Source organism: Haliaeetus albicilla, chromosome 4 (assembly GCF_947461875.1).
Source record: "Haliaeetus albicilla chromosome 4, bHalAlb1.1, whole genome shotgun sequence".
Classification (NCBI taxonomy): Eukaryota; Metazoa; Chordata; class Aves; order Accipitriformes; family Accipitridae; genus Haliaeetus; species Haliaeetus albicilla.
Genome location: NC_091486.1, coordinates 29,545,268 through 29,569,067, shown reverse-complemented (window position 1 = coordinate 29,569,067; position 23,800 = coordinate 29,545,268). Strand labels below are relative to the sequence as shown.

The 23,800-nt window shown below is 38.2% G+C and overlaps 1 protein-coding gene across 6 annotated transcripts in view; it reads right to left on the bottom strand.

Annotated features, from left to right (window-relative positions):
• PARD3B (par-3 family cell polarity regulator beta) overlaps positions 1–23,800 on the bottom strand; it is a 433,796-nt gene that overhangs the window by 290,493 nt on the left and 119,503 nt on the right. For 5 of the 6 annotated variants that reach the window (XM_069781654.1, XM_069781655.1, XM_069781656.1 and 2 more), the window contains exon 3: positions 9,373–9,544. In XM_069781654.1, coding sequence (XP_069637755.1) covers positions 9,373–9,544 — 172 coding nt within the window. Of the gene's footprint in view, positions 1–9,372; positions 9,545–23,800 lie in introns of those variants that run through there. The other variant, XM_069781657.1, reaches the window with a different exon arrangement.

Sequence of the window (23,800 nt, the reverse complement as noted above, 5' to 3'; positions counted from 1 at the left end):
AGTTAATAATCACTCCCTATTAATCTGTCTTAATATTTAAAATGGTTAGATGACTATTTCTGTAGAAGAGTTAAAAAAAGGACTCAATCACATAAGGTCATTTGTCCCTTTTTGTGGGAGGGTTAAGAAGAGATGACCAAAACACTCTGCAGGATTTATCTGTCTAGTGAACATACTACATCCTTCTTTTACTTAATGTCTACAGTAAACAGACTTCCCTCTAATGAAGTAATGAGTTATGAAGAAAGCAAAACTAAATCAACACCCAGTGCGTCTAAGGGAAAATTGTGCAACATATTGGGAGGGAGGTGCATCTTTTGCCAACTATGTTCAGGAGTAGTAAATACACAACTCTCCATTTTACTTGGCTGAGATTCCAGGTATCTGTTGTGATATACAATCAAAATCTCAAGTGGCAGTTCAAAGAAAAGAGACAAAAAAATTAACTATCAACTAAGGCTCTTGAAAGGGTAAATTAAATAGAAAGCAATGAGAAAGAGCTACATGGCAATGGCCAAACCGACCGAATCACTTAATTGTTATTTGTAACTTTTCTAATGATGACTTTCACAAAGACGGGTTCATCTGTATACTGGAACTCATGTTCATATGGAAGCAAACAGTAAACAATCATTAGCGAACAAACAGTGCAAAAAAAAAAGTGTAAAACTATATTAGTTTGGTTTCTTAAGAAAAAAAAAGGGTTCTCAAGACCTTTAGTTGAAGTCTTATTTTTAACTTGAACAATTTCAAACTATCAATCAGCCAAGCTTAGCAGGCTCATTTTCAACCTGAAATACAGATTTTGCCATATTGCCTCAGAGCTAATACAGCACGTAGCACTGTACAGATTTATAAACACACACACACACTCTCCTTTGCCTTACCAAGAACTAGAGTGTACTGACAGAGCTTGCGTGATAGCCTTCCAGTATGATATTATACCATAGCCTTCCAAAACCTTCAGCTGCAAATATTCAGCTTACTAAGTGGGTTGAGAGATACTACCTTTGAAACTAGCTATGCATCAGAAGAATATACAAATACTCACAAAACCAGCAAATCACAAAATTAGTGAAGTAGACAAAAATCTGAGGAAAAACACTGACATCGAATAAAGCATGTCAAAAAGCAGCGTAGACTTTTATAATAGAATTTATTCCATCATTCTAAGTCCCATTCATCACCTTCCCCAAAACCCTCCCTGAGGCAATAAAAGGCTGGAAATGAACATCTCAGCCTGAGAGCTACTACAGGAAAACGTGTAACTTGTGATGGAAAAATATTTTTCTCCCTATTTAACATATCTTCATGGGGATACACCCTCTCCCCAAAGTAAGGCATATTAAACCAAGTGCAAAGGGAATAGAGACAAGGGGAATAATTGATGAGAAACAATCTTTGGGGAAATCAGGGGCAGAGGGGCTATGAAAAAGAAGTTCTTTTTTAACCAACTATGCACGTAAAATTATTACCTATACTACTACTAAATTCTTGGGTATGGGGAAAGGAAGGAAAGACTGGCTTGTTTTCTAAATGGGCAAGCCAGAGAAAGATATGGAAATTTTATATATATATATTTCTTTACAGAAAGCATTACTATATTATTCTGCTGCAATACAAAGATAAACTTTAGCTATGCTGGTGCAAAGCTCATTTCCATGAATCAAGGACAACTAAGTAATATGAAGCTTAAGTCATGAGGTCAAAATATACCAAGCCTGCACTCTGACTGAAATGAAAAGTTATCTTCAAACCTTTAGCTTGCCTAAGAACAGAAACCATTTGTTTTAGAAACACAAGTAGACTTTAATTGATCATCACAATTCTTTAAAAGCAGATTAAACTGAATGCTGCAGAGGAGAAAAATCTATCAAGTACAGTGTCATCCTCACAACACCTATGACAAACAGCACAGAACAACATTTGATATCGCTACTGTGAGATCAAACTTCCAGTGCAGAGAAAGAGAATAAAGTCTTACTTGCTTAAGGAAATAAGCAGTATTGCTTCAAACCACAGAAGGCTGCATGTGCTTCTAAAAGGCATTTCTTTTGAAACTTACCAATTTCAAAACGTTAATTTTTCCTGAATTGCACAGGAAAGAATTATTATATGCATGTAGTACCCTCAACGTACTGACAAACATTGGAACATTCAGCCAATAAACTGACGTTGCAAGATCAAGATGAACAGGATAGCTTTTGTACAAGAAAAAGTGTCTTTCCTACTTACTGACACGGCATGTATGCTGTATACAAGCATTAGCAACATTTTGTTTATCAAATGAATAGTTTCAGTTCACATCTGTTTTCCTAACTTTTAAAAAAACATAATCAAGTGGTTTCCTCTATTTAAAAATATGCTGTCTGTATAGCCACAGTATCTCAACACCAAGCTGGAAAGAGGACTAACCAAATATATACTGTTTAAAATGCCCCTAAGCCTACTTAAAATACTTCCATTTCAAAGCAGATGAGAAAGAGAAGGAGTTCTTTCCAAGCTCTGAAGTCACACAGAAAGGGATGACATCCCTACCCTGGAGGTAACAATTTAAGCCCTGTCAGGCCTATCAAGGAAGAAACTTCCAAAAACTCCTGAAAGAAACCTTCCCTCCAACTCCCTTGGACTTCAAACTAAGACGCTGCCAATGGAAGCATCTCTGATGATTGGCTTAGCAATGCAAACACAGAGGGCCATTGAAACTAAGTAAGTGTTTTGAACAACCCCATGAAGTACGATTTAAGCTAGAGCAAGCCCAAGAACACAGGAATATATTAAGCTGATTAAGTATATTCTCTAACTGAAGCCGCTGAAACACCTTCAAGGAAATTCCATTGGAGCGCAAGTAACCTTCCCCAAATGTTAAAAAGACATGGACACAACACCAATGACTGTATCAGAATGGAAAAATCAAAACTTTCTAGGCTAGTACTGTTATTATCCTGTACTAGACCCACTGAGGGTTGGAACATTCCCAGGTAGCAATCTCTGTTTTCAGGAAACAAATGTCCACTGTGAAAACACTACATAAAATGTCCAGAACTGAAATAACTGACTGTTCAAAAGCACCAGTGCCTCAATATAGCTTGAACTTCAACTATCCTTGCCATTCGTAAGCTTATTTTAGGAGAGAGACTATAATCAGCCATTCCAATCATCATTTGCACCTAAGTGTTCCACTCGCCTAGAACATTAATCAGATGGGGGGGGGGTGTATATATGTATATATAAAAGAGTATATATATAAAAGAATGCATATATATGTATATATAAAGAAGAAAATCTTGTTCTCAGAGATTTCCTATAAAGCAAAAGTATGCAAATTTTGAAATACCACAGTAAGACCTTTCAGTGAGAAAAGCAAGACACTTGCCCTACTTAGCAGTGACAGCTTCCAAAGGCAGGAGTTAAACTCCTGTAGTTTACAAGATAATTTTATACCCTATCAATAACTGGTTTAAGCAATTATTTCTTTATCTAACCCCCATTTAACCCCAATTTTAACTAAACACTATAAAGGTATAAATTCATTAAGAAGCTACGTTTTATTTTAACAGCCAACAATCAAAGTAACCTAAATGTATCTGCTTCCCACAATGCCTGTACTCAGACAACAGCTTTAGAAATCTTCAACTCGATTCCCAAAGAAAGGGAGAAAGACAAAAGAATGATTATAACACCAACAAAAAAAACCATCATGGAGATACCTACACATACCTCACTTTTTTTACTACCTTAGTATTCAGAACTGGTAAGTATCCCTGAATACTGTCTGTCTTCCTCCAGCCAAAATCATGACTACTTAACACCAAGGAGAGGAGCAAGAGAAAAGCAGCAACTAAGTTTGTGTGCCCTTGACCACCATCTATCAAATACAGCAAATGAAACACTGAGCCAGTCACGAAGGCATTTCCAGTTCACAGTGACATGTCCATAAAATGGATCCTCCATAAATAAATTAGTGCTCTCCTTCCTGCCCATATGGACTGAAAAAGAAAAAAACAAACTAACATCATGAAAAAAACCCGAAAGGCTAAACCTCTTACTCCCCCTTTCCTGTTCCACTACCTACCATGCAGGGAAAACCACTAGGAAAGAACACTAAACTATTAGGTGCAAAAGGAAACCAAAAGGACCAGTAACGTGCTTATGGGTGCACAGAAAATTAGAAGATGGTTTATGAGGGCCAACAGAACTACAAACGTTAAAAACTCAGACAGTTCAGCTGGTTTAATTGAAAAAGCCTTGCAAGAAATTGAAAACTCTCCTACTAAAAACAAAGCACCTGTACTGGCATGTTACATACTTGAAAAGTTATCATGACAAACTAGTGCTTTTTTAAAAAAAATTGAACATTTCTGAAATGACTGTGTCTCATGCTCTGCAGGAATAGCTAGCTTGCAGTTGAACCTAATGATCACACAAAGCATTCCTTATAGACCAGTGGTCTATGAAGAAGCACACTTTCACTGGACATTAGCTTAGCAACAGCCTGCAGGCCACTGCTTAAAATATCATGGATGCACCAGTTTCATGAGCAGAAGATTACTGGTGGGTAACCATTTATTTGGAAAAGACTTACTAAAAACCTCTAGTCCGAAGTTGGTAAACATCTAAAACAAAACATTCTGAAAATATTTTAGGAAGATCACATCAATTTACACATAGCTCATTAGTTGCTACCATAAAGTTGTGTTTTAACACTCTACATTGCTAGTTCACTTTTAATAATTTTAACAACAAACATGTATGTATTCAAAAACCTCAAACTATTAGCTAGAGAACCCCACACAGGACTATTTGCACATAATGTTAGTAACCCTAATATACATAACCCCATCCATCATGGGCTCTCTAAAGATCTTAACACACTACAGAAGAATGTCATCCACTACCCCAGCGAAGCTATCTTTAAGATGAGAGAATGACTGTTTAATCATACATCAGCAACAAAACAGCAGTTTGGAACAGGGAATAAAGGCAATCAGTCAAGAAGGTCTGCAAAGGTTAAGTCCCTGCTCTTCAAAGTCTTCTCAGCTACCACCCCTGGTCAAAGAGAAATATTAGGACATGATATACTCAAAAAAACCGAACCAACCAAACAAAACACACATCCAAAACCAACGCCAACAGAAAACAGTGCTAGTTAAATGAGTAAGTACTCTACCACCTACATACAAGGATCTCCAAATGTTTCATCATTCCAAACACTTGTTTACTAGTTGTTGCATCAATGGATATACTCGCACACAATTTGCCAAAAATCCATCATAATACATTTTACTGTTATAAAGATAAGTGATCAACAACAGTGACTAGGCAAAATGTATTCATCTAAATGGCATTTGATTAGAAAGAAAAACCCAACACCTGTGCAGAATAAAGGAAATAAGTGTTTCTTAAATGAGTTTGATATACCAATTTTAAAGAAATATTATTGCATCTCAATTTATCCACTCAAAATGATTTTGTCTGATTATGTAAGCTCAGACTAAAGGAGGTGCAAGAACAATACAGACCAGAAATGAAACGTTGTTAGAGATGACATCTAATCCAAGACAGCATCAAGGTCTTGTGGAAACAATGGGAAAAAAACTAATTGTCACAAATTCTTCATTGCCTAAATGACCGACAGTATTTGGGGTTAGAGATGTTGAAGTTTACTTCCATTTCATTTTTCAAATGTAAATCAGCTATTTAGACATTTAGTTGCCTGTATCATTCTTCGAAAATTGTTGTAATGTCCACATGACTAGTGTACTCTGGGAAGTTCTTCTTACAGGTAACACTATGGTCATGGGTGTGCAAAGTACATGTGACATCATCATTAGGTTTTCACCTACATCTGAATGGATGATGGCAGGTTTCAGTAGATAAGCCTTACAGCTCTTGAATATAGAAAAAGTAAATCGTGGAGAAACAACTACTTCAATGTGTCACCGTTTCAGTAATCATGCTTAACAGGAAAATACCAGGACGCAAAACCCACTACCAAATTGAGACCTATGAACCTCACAGAAGTGAATGACTGTGTTTACCTCAGTAATTTCAGCCCCAAGTATCAGAAACTTCAGTAAAGCCTTTTCGGCCGTAAGAAACTGTCAGGTATTGCTTACTTTGCAGTCTGAATTCAGACACTGTCAGCAACAACACCTGATAATCCAGCTCTGTGGGGAAAGGAGGGAGGCACTCAAGTATGTTTGCACCACACCTTATGTTATGGACACAGCAAGTACTGTGTTCAAAAACAGTTAAAGTCTTCCTGCATTTTCTCTTTAATTAAACATAAGAGCCCACAGTTTCACCTTTTTGAGAACACTGAGTTAACTTTAAAAGTAGAGATGCACTAATTTCAGGGAAAAGAAAACAAATAGCTGAATACTTTCCTGAACTGTTTTAAGGAGATATATACCAAGTATTAAGAAAGTAATTTGATAATAAGTAAAATAACAAACCTAGTTTTTTGCTCTAAAATCTTGCTGGTATGTGGAAGCAATGTAAGATATAAGGTACTTTTAGCTTTCAAGTCAAATGTAAGATTGCTTTTATTCTGGCTCATTTTCAAAGTTACAGGTGATAAAGGGGGGAGGGGGGAGGGTAACTAACTACATAATGGCAAACCTATGATTTCAGAGTCAAGCTGATCAGTATTCTAAAGAGTATAAACCACAAAAAAACCTGACAGAAGTAACCATACAAAAAAAAAAAAAAGTATTTCCCCCATCATTGCCATCTCCATCTAGCCAGCAAAGGCTTTAAGACTAGGTACAACATACAATTAACTTAACTGGATCAAATACACAATTTATAAAAAAGAAAAATTTAGAAAAGTCACTTGAGATACTGCCTTCAAAAATCAGTGCCAATTCTCTCATGTTTGAGAACAACAGTGTTTAGTTTCACATGCTTATTAAGCATCAAGCTCTAAGTATTCTCTGAGCAAATCACTAAATGGACATTGTTTCTGGATCTGGTTTCATAGAACACAGAACATCCAACAGAAATTAACAGGCAAAATTGTCCCACAGTCTGACAATTTATATAACAATGGATTCCCTGCATTTCATCCCTAACAGCATTCTGCAAAAATACTCTAAAAGGTAAGCACATAACAGTTCTTGAAGCACGGCTCTACCATGGAAAACGCTTGCTTGCTACGTATATATTTAATCACATCCTTGCTCCCAAAATAAGAACAGCTTTTTAAAATTATTAGTATTATTATTATTTATTTCTGCTAGCAAGTGTGAGTCAATTCAAAAATTAGACAGGGAGCCAGACTACTGTGGTTCGTGCATCAATGATATTGATGCAACCAAATTGTCCTTCTATTTCTTCGTTTACTTTTCAATTTGCCTCTAGTGGAAATGGGGACATAATTTAAGGTTCAGGGACTTGTACAGGAAAGATAAAGGCAAAAATTAAGGCTAAAGAACTGTAATCCATGATGTAAAATCCAGAAGAGAAAAGAATTACATTTCGGAGTACAGACTGAGTTCATAGGACTGACAGGTAGAAAAATCTTTCATTTACCTTGTAAAATAAAACAATCTGAAAGAGAACCATTGAGACAAACACATTCTATTTATGTTCTCTATTTTAAGAAGCAAGCACCCATTTTAACTTCAAATATATATTAGTATTGCACTGAAAATTAAATAGAACCCTAATTGGCTGCTCTTTTTGTCCACCCTCAACTTACAACAGTATGCTAGACAAACCACTATCAATTATTTTTTTTTAAATATGGCTCAGAAGTATATGGAGAACAATCTCTACTTTCTGAAACATGCTAAAATGTGTTTACACAGTGTTATTTAAAAAAATGCAATAAATGAATTAGCAAACCATTCAACCATTGAACCTTTAGCTACAAACTTTCCATACCTCAGGATTACCAAAACCACAGCTCAAATACATATAAATTACGGCAAGAATAAGTCTTTTCCCAATATTTTTAGGTATGAGAAATTCCTGTGTATCATTAAATATAGAAAAAGATTTTTCTATATTCTAGAATATAGAAAAAACAGAAGTGATCCATTAATACAGAAATTTGAATCTAAAAATTTTCATGCAGCTTGAATTGCACTATTTTCTACATCAGGCACAAAAATAAGCACAGAATTCCATTCGAAGTTAAGTTACACCGTCTCATCCAGCGAGCTTTATAAGAAATTTTATTTTAGCTTGCTGGTTTTGTTCATCAGCCTTTTCCTTTAAAAATGTAATTAAATAAACAGACAAGCAAACATCCAATTTCTGAAGTCATGCTCTGACTACTCCATGAGAGTAGCACAACTAGAGGTAGTATTTCTATCCTTACCTCAGCCACTTGCACTCAGAAATTTTATTGCACACCATTAGGAGACTGCTAGCAGTACTCAAGAATACAGGGTGAATTGGGTGACAAGCTCTGGTGGAAGGCAGAGAAGCCTCCCCTGAGCATTATTCATTTGCCAAATGCTGTCAGCGTGCTACCGCTTTACAGGCAAACAGTAGGATTCACCTTCAAACTGTTTTTGAAAGCTTCTGTGTGTAGTATCTGGGTGACAGCTTAGCCTGCTCTCAATCCAAGAAAGTATTTCAAACCACTTTGTGTTCTACGTACAAGACTTTAGCTCTTTATAACTGGAAACCAGCATCTGAACTCTTGGCCTTCCAGGCACACTGAAACAACACAGGGGACCAGAGTTGCAGCACTTCACGTAGTACCCTCTGATATAAGAGGGAATTAAGCAGAAGCCCCTCCTAATCAGTTTGTTCACCTGAAAGTCAGATAGGCAAACAGTCCCTGCTGTGCAACTTCTTCAAAGGCAAAGAGCTGAACTGTTTACAACCAGCATCTCCTCCTTTCTACCTCGCAAGCCCAAAACAGGGCACTGGCTCAGATAATCAGCAAAAGTATTTGCACACAGCAGTTTTACACTCATTGAAACTAGGTTCCTCAACAAAAATGCTGGGGGTTTTTTCAATGACTTCGTTATTTGAAAATATTTTGCATAGGTTTCATCTCTTCCGCTCTCAAAAGATTACAATGAAGGCTTGTCAGCAGCCTACCCAGTCAAAGAAAGGAGAAAAAAAGAGACCCCAGCTGTATGGATGGGCATAACATACAGCAGGATACAAGGCTCAGGTGCAAATTTGCCATGCTCAGTTGCAGTCTTCAGCATCAATTTTTCAAAAGCCCAACTTTTGTCCTTACAATTGTCTTCACTGAATTGCAAGGCAAACAATGGGGTGCTAAGAAAACCTCTTTAAATACATAAAATCGGACTACAGACATACTCAGAAAAGAAAAACAGAAATAAGAAAGTACTACATATTGGTCAAAAAAATTTAAAAAATAACCATGCAAGATATACATACCCAGTTTTAGGGCAGAAGGAGTCACTTCAATCTCACCACCAATCGGCTGAAAGGCTGCCAGCTGAGCCGTTACCTCCGTCTCAAAAGAGTCTGGGCTATTTCTGTCTGTCAAATTGCCATTGGTGCCATCAGTCTTTCGATGAGTTTCTTGCTCATCATAAACAGCAATCAGCTATCAAAATAAAAGGTAATGCAGTTTGTATAAACTTTTTTTTCTTAAAGTAAAACTTACTCTTCATTAGGAGTACAAAAAGAACTATCTTATTTCAGAACAGCTAACAATAAACATACAGATTCATGAAAACACATACATTTGTGTTTAAGTACACTGACTTCAATGACTTAAGTATATGCTTCAGCACCGCCCTGTGCTGACATGCTTTTCTCAGTTAGCATGCCACCATTAGTAAGCATTTTACATTGTTACAAAACTTTTAGGGCTGACCAGGCTTAAAAACACAGAACAGGGTTTAATTCTTGGGGGTGGAGGCCATTATTACCTTAAAAAATTTTAGTGCTACTGACTGAGACACTGCACAAAGGTAAAACAAGCATGGAAGCTGTGCTGAGTGAGCAGATACATGTTTTATTTATAAGTACATAATAATTACATTCCAAGGGCAAGATACATCCAGCACACTGACAGAGTGCAGAGTTTCCCTAGTCGCCCAACCTATGCCGCTGCAAGGATGAAAGTTTCTTGGTCCAGCTAGGTACATACACACACAGGTCTCTACCCACCAGGTATCTTTCATCTCCCCTTCTCTCCTGCAAGCTTGTACCAGCTACGTTGTTTCTGAAAACCCTCCCCCAGTCACTGACTCTTCCACAACTTCAAGCAGACAGGAAGGTCAAGATTAAGCAACAACAGACTGTAAAGTCTGCTGTCCAAGTTCACATTAATGTTGACAGGAAAATGATAAAAAGCCACCATAAAAATCATTTTTTTGCCTCAGCTAGCCTGGCCTTTTACAAGGATGTTCCTTTTGGTCCTCCTAATACAAAGTGATCAGATAATGCATATACAGCTTCATCAACAAGTGACACAGATACACGTGGCTGGCTGTAAATTGTGTTACAGTTTGGGGGGTGGGGGAAGATTAATTCCCAATGAATCTAAACAAACTAGAAGACTTGTTGTTCTCAACCAACAGGACACTTGACACCCCAGGGCCCACACTCACTATTTAAAAATATCAGTACATCAAATCTCCTCTGACACTTCCAAGAAGTGTCAAAAATTATATCCGATGATAAATAGTATACTGAAACAGAGACACAAACATTTAAAGGAACTCATTTGCCTAAGGGAAGAAATGAATATATGAGAGGGAAAAGAAAAGAAAAATGAAAAGAAAAATCCTGAAGTGCTTCTAAGGAAGAAACTGACATTTTCAGGTCTTCCACTCATTTATAATTTGGTTGCTAGAAATGTGTCAGCTCATATTTACCAATGCATATTTCAGAGACACACAAGACCCTCTTAAATCCCCCTTAAACAATCAGGTAGAAAACTTGCTCTCCTTTTCCATACAGAGCCTGTTTCCTTTCCACGGCCATAAAACTAGCTCTTAAAACATATGATTTGGGTTTTTATTTGTCCAAAGCATATAGGAAAGATTAATTCCAGCAACAAAGACAACTTTCTTTGTACCTTATTCCTGCATTACAGAGAAACTACCCAGGTGTTCACACTGCATTCATCACCAGGCCATCGCTATGCCCCACAACCACATACAGCCAAAAAGGCTGCCTTAGAGCCAGACACCAATAGATCATTGCAATTTTCTCCAGTACCAAGGGAAAAAAAAAAACAAAAACAACTATGGTGTCTTTCATTTGTTTCTAAAATGATTCCTCATGTTCATGTTATTATGGAAGTCCATCGTGATTCAAGAAGTTCCACAACTATTGCCCACCAAAAGGTTTGCTTTCTCAATCTCACTTTTGCTGTGGAAACTTAATTTCTAAGAAAAAGGCTGTTACTAATGAAGAGGAAATTTGAGATTGTGTAGGGCCATGGCACTGAAAGCACTTTAGGTAATAGTAGGATACAAAGTTCACTTGAGCATTTGCAATGCAGAATAGAGTCAGTGGAGCTCAGCTGTAATTTGACGGGAATAAACAAGAGAATTCCTCAACTGGACCAAGCCAAGTTTCCCCATGGTTTCACACCCTAACATATTAAATGCTATATTACGTTTTAATACTCTATGCTTACTGCACCAGGATGTTGCAGAGGCCAAAAGTAGGGGTTGACTCAAAATTAGACAAACTGATAGAGCAGACCAGCAAGAACTGTTAAATGGAAACATGCAAGCACTACCTCAGATTCAAAAGCCCCCCAAACATGTAGTAATAAAAACCAGAAAGGTAAACCAAGAGAACATTGATATCACAATTACCCTATTTCTATATGCTTTCTTCAAGTATTTTCCACTGGTCACTAGCAGAGTCCAGAGCAGCAGTCTGGCCCTGCACAGCCACTCTTGCAGGCTCACATACATTACAATATTATCTCATACTTAGGTTTCTAAGCACCGTATGTTTTCCTTATTCCCCTGAAGTTTGAATGAAACTTTAGCAGAAATGATAATATAAGATTATTTTAACAGATAAGGACAGTCATGGACAGACTTCTGACAGCTGCAACATAATGGTAGCTTACCCAGCAGTCAGCCCAGAAAGACAAACTGCATTACAGCTACACCACAATAATTTCACTGGCTTCCTGGGACCGGTGGTCCTGCTCCTGCCCGCAGCGTGCCACTTCCTGGGGCAGGCGGCCATGGCCCGTGGTCATCTAGTCACATACCCACTTCTCCTTCTAAAGGGGTCCCAGGGCCGATCAGGAAGAGCAGGGACACCTGGGAGCAGGCAGGCGCTGGCTGTGCAACCGCCATCCCAGTCGGCTGCTCCCTGGAGGGCAGGGAGAGTTCTGGATGTGTGCCTTGAGCTCAGGTTATGGCTCATGGGTTCAGATGACCCGGCCTGCAGAGGGTCTGGGACATTAGCGAATGACCTGATCTGCAGAGGGTTTTGGGTGTTAGTTTTGTAGGAGGACCCCATCTGCAGAGGGTCTGGGTTAAAATAAAGTTTTGATTGTAACAACAACTTTTTGAGTCATTGCTCCACTGAGGATCCCTAAAGCACGTGCCCTCGTGTTGGGTGACACTTCCCAAGAGCTAATAGGTTACAAGTCAAGGTTACAAGCCTTGAGTTCAGGCAAAATGACGTATGGGAATCACAGTGCCCAAAAGTGGATAAACCCCCCAGGTCTTCACCTGCTTAATTATATGGAAGGATTGGAAATGGTTTGATGGTTGTATCAGTTCTGCATCTTAAAGGGGCTGCCGCTTTCATTCACCTATCAAGAAGGTTCAGCAGGTGGAGACACATCAGCTCCTCTCCTCCCAATTCCCACAGCACAGTCAGCAGAAAAAGACACCTCCACCACCACCTCCCTTCCCAACCATACCCACACCAGCCCTCCATTTCCACACTCTGAGCTGGAGCAGGCTGGGCACAGATGCAAGCCAACAGCAGGCAAACACCTGCGATACAGCCTGGCAAATGGCCAGAAGATTTCATCCGAGCTAAACTGCATCGGCCTCATGCCCATCTGAAAGCGGGGAAGTTTCTTACTGCTGTCATTCTTCAAGAGACTTCAGTGAAAAGCCCGCAGTTCCCTAGTCTACACCTAGGCATTATTTTGACAGATTAAAAAAAACCCAAGGAGAATCTATTTCTTTACAGTACGGAACACACCATTAATTAAGTAACATGATCTAGAGTTAAACTCCCATTTTTTAGAGAGTGTGGAAAGGAGATCCTTCAGTACTGCATGCAGAGGTAGCAAAGATGCAATGCCTTTCCTCACCAATGAAATAAACAGCCATTTGTTTTCTAAAATGTTTATTTGGGAGAGAACTCCTCAAGACTGCAGTTGCAAGAGCATCTTATCAGTAGCAATTCTAACATTACAAATACCCTGCTAATCAATCAAAGTATTACAAACATCAGCTTCGGCCTTTCAAAGGGAATGAATACAATTAAAGTTATATAAATTAACTATTCATAAATAATTGTAGTAATTGACTTCTCATTTCCAGTATGGAAAATTCTTTAATTGGAACAGACTGCCAACCTCTTCTGATGGAAAAGAACTTCAGGACACATTAAGAAATCCCTCACAAGCATATCGTGAAAACAAAAACACTGTTTGCAACACTAGTTTATTCTTTACCGATTCAATATTTATAAATATTCAGAGTTCAGTAGGTCAGCTGATTTCTATTTTTTTTTAAACACATCAAAATATTACTCTAGACATTTGTAAACTGTAGAAGTTGTGCTAGTACTCTGCTGTGTTTTTGTACACTTGCTGTACTCAAGTATCTCCTTTTTTTTAAAGGTTCTTTAAAGAACATGAATATTTACTGTGAAAGTTATCTACGTATTTCTGTATAGGTAAAATGGTTCTACCCCAGGATTATTGTAATCTATTTTAACAACCTACCAGTTACCTAGACAATCAATAAATTATCACAATGTAACACTTATCTGTCATTTTTGATTACTAAACTCCTCTCTACTGATACTGACATAGTCACAACACAAAGCAGCAATAATGGAACAGTTCTATTTTATTAGCATTTTTGTTGATTTTAAGTGGCAAACTTATTACAAGGCAATGTAGTACAGCCAAATTTTAACTTTGTATGATGTCCTATGGCACAGCTCTTTCAATACTTTACTGGTATTTCAACTGCAAAGCTTGCAGAAAAATTACGTGACTATATTCCCAAATACACAGAACAACACACACACATTCGATTAAGTTCAACCCTCATTTATGAAAAGGTGGGTAAATACCAATAGCAGACAGTGATGTTACTGATTGAAAGGGACCAAGTACAAAGCAGCAGCATGTTTTACCTGAGGGAACTACTGGCCACTAAGATACAGAAAATTGATGCATGTTTCATTTAAAAAATCCCTACAACAGAAAATGCTCCCCCACCCCCGTTCCCACGTGAAATGTTACATTTTCCAGGGCCTTTCAGTCCTTCCAGAACTAATTGCACTCTACTCTGTAAACTCAAGCTGCAGCAGCTTTGCTGTCACTCCGCTTGCAGGCAGCTGCAGAACCGTGTTTGAGCGCATGGCTCAGACGCACACGTACGCTGCAGCTGCGCTTCACCGTGTACAGGGATATACTATACACCACACACACAAGAAGCGGTAAAAAGAAGACCTTCCAAATTAAAATTGCAACAGTTTCGGTCTAGTGCTTGCTAACTGAGCTCAATTAAATATAAACAATTTTGTGGAATTTCAGAATTTCAAAGAAAAACATCCTCACTTTTGAACAAGTAGCAGAACTTCACAGATCTTGCTTTAAGCCACTTGTCTGTTAACCCAGAAAGAGCTGACTTTCCATTACCCTATACACCATTTTAAATAAAAGGTTTTGTAATTATTTCTCTCTTCGAACTACACTTTTGACAACTAGATTACTGTTAATAAGGTTAAAACCTGTATATTTTACTAGCTTTTCTGTACTGAATTGGAAAATAGACACCACTATTTCCTTTTTGACCCCAAACACCAGGCATGTACACAAGGTACTAGGGAAGAAATGGCAAAATAAAAGCTTGCTTGCAATTAAATTAATCAGCTTTCAATTACTGTCAGGATGAAATCACTAGGAGCAGTTCTCAGTCATAGGCTAGCATCAGCACGCAATTGAAAAGATGCAATTTTCAATAGCTGAAATAACATATTCAAAAGCACAAAAAGGAATTAAATGCTCAACTTGCATTAAATTTTTTGTTCAAGCTGGATGGAAATTTTTCCTCTTAATTTTTCCACATTCAAAACTTTATTTACATTCTTTTCTCACTATAGACAGGTAGTAAAATTGTCGGTTTTTTCAAGACACATTTGTTTCCTGTTCAGATGCTCCCTGTCCATGACTTCAAATACTCATTTAAGAAAAAAGCCTGTGTTTTTTTAATCATATCTATACTTCTGACAGCCAGTGCTCCTGTGGGAGTGTTTATTAGTTACTTATAAAATGACGTGGCAAAAAAAATCTCCCTTTTTGGGATCAATTAGTAAAGACTTCACACAAAGCATTCACATCTTAACAAAGAGCCATCAGGAAGGGTGAATGAATAGCTCGGTGACTATTTCATTGAACTTTGTGACATAAGGAGAAGCTATGGCTCAAGCTACAGCAGCAAATGATGTTCACCATAGCATCACACTACCTTGTTCTCTGATCCCTCAATTTGGGATCTATAGGATTAATCTTGTATTTACCCCTACACACACATCACAGAGGTAGAAAGACACACAGTGTTTCTGTATGTGACATACTGATACCAGAATACAGCAAAGTTCAAAACAGAATTTTAAAAAATTGTAAGATCAGAACTTCAATTCTCCCCTGCAAACAACCAGACACAGATGGAGATAGGCTGCAGTTGACAGTAGCCTCCATATGACCAATGCAAAAAGGGAAAAGGGATCCTTCCCTCTTTTTTTCTTTTCTCCTTTCTTTCGGCAAGGTTATGCATTTGGCCAGGTCAGTTCTTTACTCCAGCCATCTAAGACACTCGAGCACCAGCACCAACACAAGATAAAGGCAAAGCTACCTCTTTAGCCAGCAGCGTGCACCAGGCCATCTTAAGTTCAAAATCTGACATCTACCTTGAGGCTGCTGTGGCCTGACTTTCCACCTTCCCCAGCCACTAGTTTCTACTGTTTCTTTACACAAGTGCTATAACTCGCTAGATCCACGGTGAGTCCAGACTGTTCAGGAAACTAAACCACGAAGAAAAGCAACTCTCCATCCTCCAGCTGCTTCAGCTCTGTGAACCACACAAAGCAAATTTCTGTCAAAACATCACTGAGTTACATCTCCTTAGACTGCCATTGTCCATAATCTTGCAGTAGTGGTGTGTATCTGTCTCCTTTAATGAAGATGGACCAATGTTTGTGCCCTTGCTCCGTGACAGCACGCTAGAGTGGTGTGCACATACATGTCATGAAGTCTGAACATAACAGCAGGAACATTTCTGCAGTTCTCTCAAGGAGTTCATCTTCCTAACAGAAACTCTCCTATGTGCGCGGGTTATACTTTTAACTTATGCCCACAAGGGGACAAGAACACTTCAGATTGAGGCAAGAAGACCGAGAGTAAAGTGTACCATATGCTGAGGAAAAAAAAAAAAAATCATAAAGCCACTGTGGAAGCTGTCTCAGAACTCCACAAACTCATGAATGTAAAATCAGATTTTATACATTACTTATGAAAGACTCCTGTTCAAATGGTTAAAAGATGAAAGACTGCTAACAGTGTAACATAGACAGAACTAAGGTAATTAGGGTACCTCAAAAATGGATGAAAATGTTATTTAATTTTTCAATTTAAAACTTTCCTGGAGCTCTACAGCCTTTTTTCAATGTTCTTTCAAGGTATTCTTCTGGTATATACTGATAAGTATTTGAAATGTTATTCTTGCATAATAGTTTGCCTTGGAATTCCTTTAACTTAAAATAAAGGCTGTCAAGGAAAAATACCAATATACACACCATATGGCAGCCTTCCTTCACACCTACATATGAAAACAAATTACGGATATATTACATGAAAGCTATGTTGATTAGCTCCTCTTGTTTACCTACATGCCAAAACTACATACACCAAAGTATCTTCCCAAAGACCACCTGACACTTTTCCTACCCTTATTAGACAGTACCAAAAGAAATCTGAATAAAGGTAGCCAAGAACAGAATCCTACTGCACACAGTACAAACACTGGTAGCCTCTGCTCTCAAAGCTTTCCAAGGATACAAGGAAAATGCAAAATAGGAAGAGAAGCAGCATGCCTAAAAAAGAGAGACCAGATCCAGACCAAGTCCCAGCTCTTTCTGGAAGAAGGGAAAGGAGCATGCCGATGGCAGGCAGGGATCCTTACCCAAGTCAAGTGACAGTGCAGTTGTTTTGGCACAACCCAAGGGACAGAGCAGGGGAAAAAAATGAAGAACCGAGGGTGGAATATGAGGCCAGGACTGGTAGAGCCCTGCAGGATTTATTTCTGTTTAAATGCATAGGACCACTGGAGGTCCTCAATACTGCCAAATGCTTCAAATGTTTGCATTTCACCATAAACAGGCACCATGGCAAGAGGTAATACTTTAAATAATAATTTTTTTCATAAATTAAGCTGAGATTTTAAAATCATCACTAAGCTGTAAAAGTTTGTCCAGTGAGATAGCAATTGTTTCCAGTCTTCACATTTTAGTCAGCAGATCTACTTCCCAAGAAATTTGGAGCTCCTCTTCTTGCCCATCGCTTACTACATCTAAAAGAGAATTAATTGGAGACAGCAATACATAAAGAAAGGACTCCATGTTAACCCTCTGGAACTCCTTGCCCAGTCTTCCCGCTGTGCCTGTGCTGTGGCACTACCAGTCACCCAGTGGGGTTTTTGTTTGCTGAAGAACTACGCTGACTGCACTTACTTGAATTTACTAGATATGTGGTTACTGACATCACAGCCATGGGAAGGGGTTCAAACTTGGGAAGGGGTTCAAACTCTCCATTACTTCTGGGAGATCAAAACTTCTGGAACGCTTTGTTACTACAAGTCTTGCATTTAGCTCTCAGTCTTGTCACTGAATTTGAGTAACTAGCTAAATTTATGAACCTGAGTTTCTAGATCTCTAAGAGTTTCTTAACAGCCTGCTATAATTTCTCTTACAGCTTTTGTTGTGTTTTTTTTTTAATTGCTGTTTTGGGAAGGTCCTCAGCTATTCTAGAAAGGGGGAAAAAAACCACCACAAAACCTGTATTAAGAAATCATGCCTGTGAAAACCCTTTTGTGCATGCTTTTCAGAAAGTCTAGCTGTTGTTTTTGTGTGTGTGATCAAATCAAAAGATATCCTTATCTTCCTGTTATTTCCCTGTAGCTGAACTGGTAGGTTTTGGGGTTGCTTTTTTTCCTTTTTTTTGAAAGGTCATGGCAAAAAAAAAAAAATCTACCTGATTGATGAGACCTTATGTACTACTTCTTCCTGTCCAACCTATTCCTTCATGGCCACACGTGACTGTACTTCAAACAATGCAGCTGATTGGGTACTTAACATTGATATTTGTGGCAAAGTTTGATGAGCCCTTCAAGCATGACTGAGATGTAATTTTTTAAGCCACTTAGTAACTACTTGAGAGCTGTTATGGAGATCCATAGTAACAATACAGACATTCCTTGAGGGTTGACTCTGGGTAGCTTCCCTGGCAGATATAAATGCTAGTGCTAAAATGTCAAGGATTTATAATTATGATGGCGGATGCATAAAACACATAAAACAAGCCTTATTAGGGTTGATTGAAGTAAATATACCAAAGGACATTCCTCCTTTCTTCTGCAAAAGATTCATCTTCAGTGCTATTTGTAGCCTGTCACACTCATTATGTTCTCATGTGAAATAGCTTCTGAGTTTTGCTAGATAACAAATGCCCTTTGTTTTTATTCTTCCTCTATCCAAGTGAAAAAACAAATGGAAGGAAGACTGTAAAATGCAAGACTGATTATTTCCTTTCTGTTTACCTTGAAACTGAGTACTTTCACCTATATGGACTTCACAGAAGATGAGCTCATTTTGGAGAGTCCATTTAAAATGACACTATAAAAATGTAGATACTAATATCAAAGACTGCATTACTTACTAGAACTGTGCTTGTCAAATGCACTTATTGCAATCAGTCATTGAAAAGGAAAAATGTACTGTGCCATGGTGTCGGAAATAAGACAGTTTATTCAGAAATGAAAGTAACACCTTAGTTACTATATTGTGGGTAAGCATCAATAAATGTTCACTTTCATAATATGAATTATAGTAATTCCATAATATGAATTATCCTACCTTAAAATACTACTTTAATGTTAAATTAATTTCTTGGTCCAATTCCATTGGCAAGCCTCCTATAGAACACACAATAAAACAAGCCAGTAAACAACACAAAACCCACTTGATAGAACGAGCATCTTGAACAGAGAACCCACAGTAACACTGGATACTCCAAGCCACACATGGAGAAGTGAGGCAGAGGGGTGGAAACCAGACAAGGAGAGCTCAAACAGCTCCCAATTCCTATTGCAGCACAAGGTGTTCCTGCAGCCCATTCCTACTTTAGCAGGCACCTTGCCTGCTATTCAGCAGACCTCTCCAGCAAACTGCATCAACCTCTTCTCCCAATGTTCTCACCGCTTTCTGGATGCTTTTGAAGTCCTGGAAAAGCTGGTGGGTTGTAAAAATCCAGCCTGTTGGGCAGTCCTGATTTAAGGCATAAAGAAACGTTTAAGTGGACTGCTGCTGAGCATTTAGTTACAGACAAAGCTGCAAGAAAAAACTCAGCAGCTCTTGGACTTGCAAGCTTCTTCATTGCTGGGGCTTTTTAACAGGGTTTCTAAGGAACTCAAAGTGGCAACAAACAAGCATCAATCCAGCCAGCACAGAATCATGTGCGAGGTGGCAGCAGGCGTGTGGATTCACACTTGCTAGCACCCACAGTACCCTCAGTCCTCCTTTCCAGTAGTTTCCTTCCCACTCCACTCATACCCTGTGCATACTTGTCAGCCCATCCGCATGCGTGTTTGTGCGCTCTCCCAAATCTCCATTAACTCTCTGATCACTATGATGCCATTTAAGGTGGCTGAAACACTGCACAGCTTTGTATAAAAGGGGCAGAAGCTGATGTGGAAGCAAAAGAGAGGCTGTTACCTGCTAGCTTTCCCCATTCCAGTCACATCTGATCTGGATATAGGAGCTTATAGGGCTGAAAGGGAGCTGGGAAAAATTAGGTTAGCGAGCCCATCACCATTTCTCCTAATTGCTCTGCTTCTAACCCTCCTTAGCTACAAATGCTTGAAGAAGACATTGGCCTTCAGTACACTACCAGATGTACTTGCAGTACCAACAATTTTTACTTGTTCTCTCTTCTAGTGTCTCAACTGCATATAATGAATGCAAAATTTAAAGAAGCAGAGTCCTCCAAGGTAGTTTGTTAAGCTTCAGATTATATAGACATGTGAAAAGCCTCAGAAATTTAAAGCAAAGTAAACTGTGGTGAAGAGACACTATATCATTTCAGTAACATCAGAGGGTATAATTCAAATTCTTAGGAATCTGCATGGCTCTTCATACTCTAGGCAATCATTTACAATGTTAAAAAGCACTTTGTATTTGTAACTAAGCACTTCAACTTTCTTCTCTTTTCCAGATTCCAACCTAATGAGTAGGGCCCACAGAACAATTTAGGTTGGAAGGGACCTCTGGAAGTCACTGGTCCAGTCCTTCATTCAAAGTAGGGCCACGCTGGCACTTAGCTCAAACTTTAAAGTTGGCTTAGGTTGCTCAGGGCCGAACTCAGTTTTGTGCATCTCCAAGGATGAAGATTTCATAAGTCTCTGGGCACCTGTTCCAGTGCTTGACCACCCTCATGGCGCAAAAAAAGGTTTCTTCTATCTTATTAGAGTCTTCCTCATGACCACTTCATGTCCATTAACTCTTGCTTTCTGACTGCGGACATTCAAGAAGGCAGGGTGTAGTCTCCCCTACACCCTCCCATTAAGTAGTTGTAGACAGCAATAAGATCCCCCTTTGTCCTACGAAGTTCACTCACCCTCTTCCCCCACTTAATGTGTTCATTCCCTGATCACATTGGTGATCACATGCTGAGCTTGTCCCAAGTATGTCAATGTCCTTGCACAAAGGAGACCCAAACTAGACACAATAGTATAGCTGTGGCCTCTCAAGTGCCAAATTCAGGGGAGGAATCGCTTCCTTTGACTTGATGGCTACACTCCTGCTAACCACCTGAATGTGCACTCAGCCTTCTTAGCTGTAAAGCTAAGAAAAATCCACATCAACTTCTACCAAGTCACTCTACCCTGACGCCCTCACTGATTTGACAGTATGCATCATGTGCAAAAATAAGTTTTTGCTTTGGCCACAATACTCAACAACAGCATATGAATTAGCTGTTTATCTGTTTTTAAATGGCTTTATTCTTTTTAGAGGACATTCTGGGATAGGGGAATGGAACTTCAGAAGTAAAAAAAAGCAGCAGCACAAAAAATACTTGAATTGTAAAACCCATCAGAAAGTGTAAAACCATCTGCACAGCATAACGCACACAACAACTTTCATTAGTACAGACAGGCTTGATAAATCTTGGGACATTGCCACACGTCATACAGTTCTCACACTGTGTTTCTGTCTGTGCAGAAAAACATTTCAGTATTTACAACTGCCAAGAGTCCTATTCTTACTGATGCCTGGCTTAGTGAGACTGCATTATTTGCCCTGTCTCTGACAGTTTATATGTCAGGCTCTAGAAAGGCAAAAGTAAGCTTACAAAACTGGTTGTCACCTTGATGAGGAAGGTCTGTCCCTAATGATAAACTAATTCTATCAGTCTCTATTAGTTTGTTATTAATTCTGTCAATAAACAGTATTCCTAGGGGGTTTCGAGTGCATTATAATAATGCATGGATATCCTTTTGAAAAAATAGAAAATAAACACCTTTTGCCTTTCACACAGTGACCTCATTTTCATAAATCACTACCCTATACACTTCAGCAGCAGAAGTCAGCTGACCTTGACCTCGAGCAACTGTCCCTAAAGAAAGCTCCTCAACATCATGATCCTTTTATGCATAAAATTTGAGACAGAGGAGAACAGAAGAGGGGAGAGGAGAGAATTTTAACATAAATGCAACAGGAATGTCACCAAAATCCTCAGAATGTTTTTAGTAATTGGCTAGTTCACATGGCTTGTTTTATCATACTCATTAATAGACTACAAAGTCAATCGTCATCACTCACAGAAGAACAGGTCTTTTTTTTAAAGGCAAACCAGTTTAAGAAGTCTACAACAACTAAAGAAGAAACCTATAGAGCTATGCTTTCCCAGCAGATCAGTAACATGAAAAATCGTGAAACATTCAGAAACTTTAAAGAAAGTGTGGTGGTTCTAAACACTGCAGTTCCAGAAATATACATTCCCAAATGGACTACCAGAACAGAACTAGAAAAAAAAATATTTTGACTTTACATCTTAATGCACCATTACTGTGAAAACAATGAAACTAAAAGTAAAATTTCCAGAGATAGTCACAGCTCTGGCAATAACAAAAAACCCTTCAGTGACAATTACTCATTTCAGCAATCAGTTCATAACAGACATCCTACCGCTGCCTTGCTCATTACACTCCTTAGAAGAATGATCTACATGTTATAAATTTCAGTAATTTTTTACCCTCGCATTAGCTGCCCACAGCATAATTTCATAGTTAAGTTTCTTAAATTTTTATTAAGCAAATTAAATGTTGACATCATGTTCAAGATCCAACGTAAAATTAAACATACTATTTTAAGGTTTTTTAACTGAGAGTTAGAATTCAGAATACAACTGAGAAAATAGTATTTGCAAAGTTAGTTGCAGCTATGTATGTATACATGTATGTTATGCAACCCTTGGACGTGAACATGTTTGCAAGCAAACAAGATCTCACATATGTACCCTTCCACTACTCACACGTTGGTACTTGCTACTCAAATATTAACACAGCCTATTAAAACAGAATACACAAGAAAAAAGAACAACCATTCAACAAATTACAACACTAGGAATGTTCTTGTCCTTCCACAACAGTATAGGATTAAAAAAAAAAAAAAACCCACAAAAAACACACCACCCCAACCCAACCAAAAAAAAAAAAACCACCCAAAGTACATTTTCTGTAAGTGATATTATAATTGCTCGTTAGATGGATTTTGACACAATCTTCATTTCCAAGGCTGAATTTCAATGCCCTATGAAGTATAGTGTTGAACATTTACTTGATGCAGAGTTTTGTAACATTTAGCTATAAAAATGTGGACTGCAAGTCTGACCTCTGAACAATGATTAAAATTATCTTAACATTTCTTAAGGAGACTGTCTTCTGTAAGAAAAGCATTGAAAAAAAAGGAAACTTTTCTGTTTTATTGAATATACCACAAAATACTAAGCATTGTTTCCTACCTACACTACCTAAAACTTTTTATTAGATAATAAAAAACACTGAAGAATATACTAACCAAGAAGTTGTATTCAATTAACAGATTCCCTTTACTCTGAAATATTGTTTTAATGTGATTTGAAGCTCTCTTTTAAAAAAAAAAATCTTCGCGCCTACGGCATAGTTTAATTTTGACTACAGTAGTTTGAATATCCTGCAAAACAGTGATATGTCTTGGGAATAAATGGCTTCAGACCATTCAGATCATTACTCAGAAATTTCAAATGTGGTTTTTCATAGACAAGCTTGCTCATCCATTTTCCACTCCTCATTACAAATTATAAAGGGAC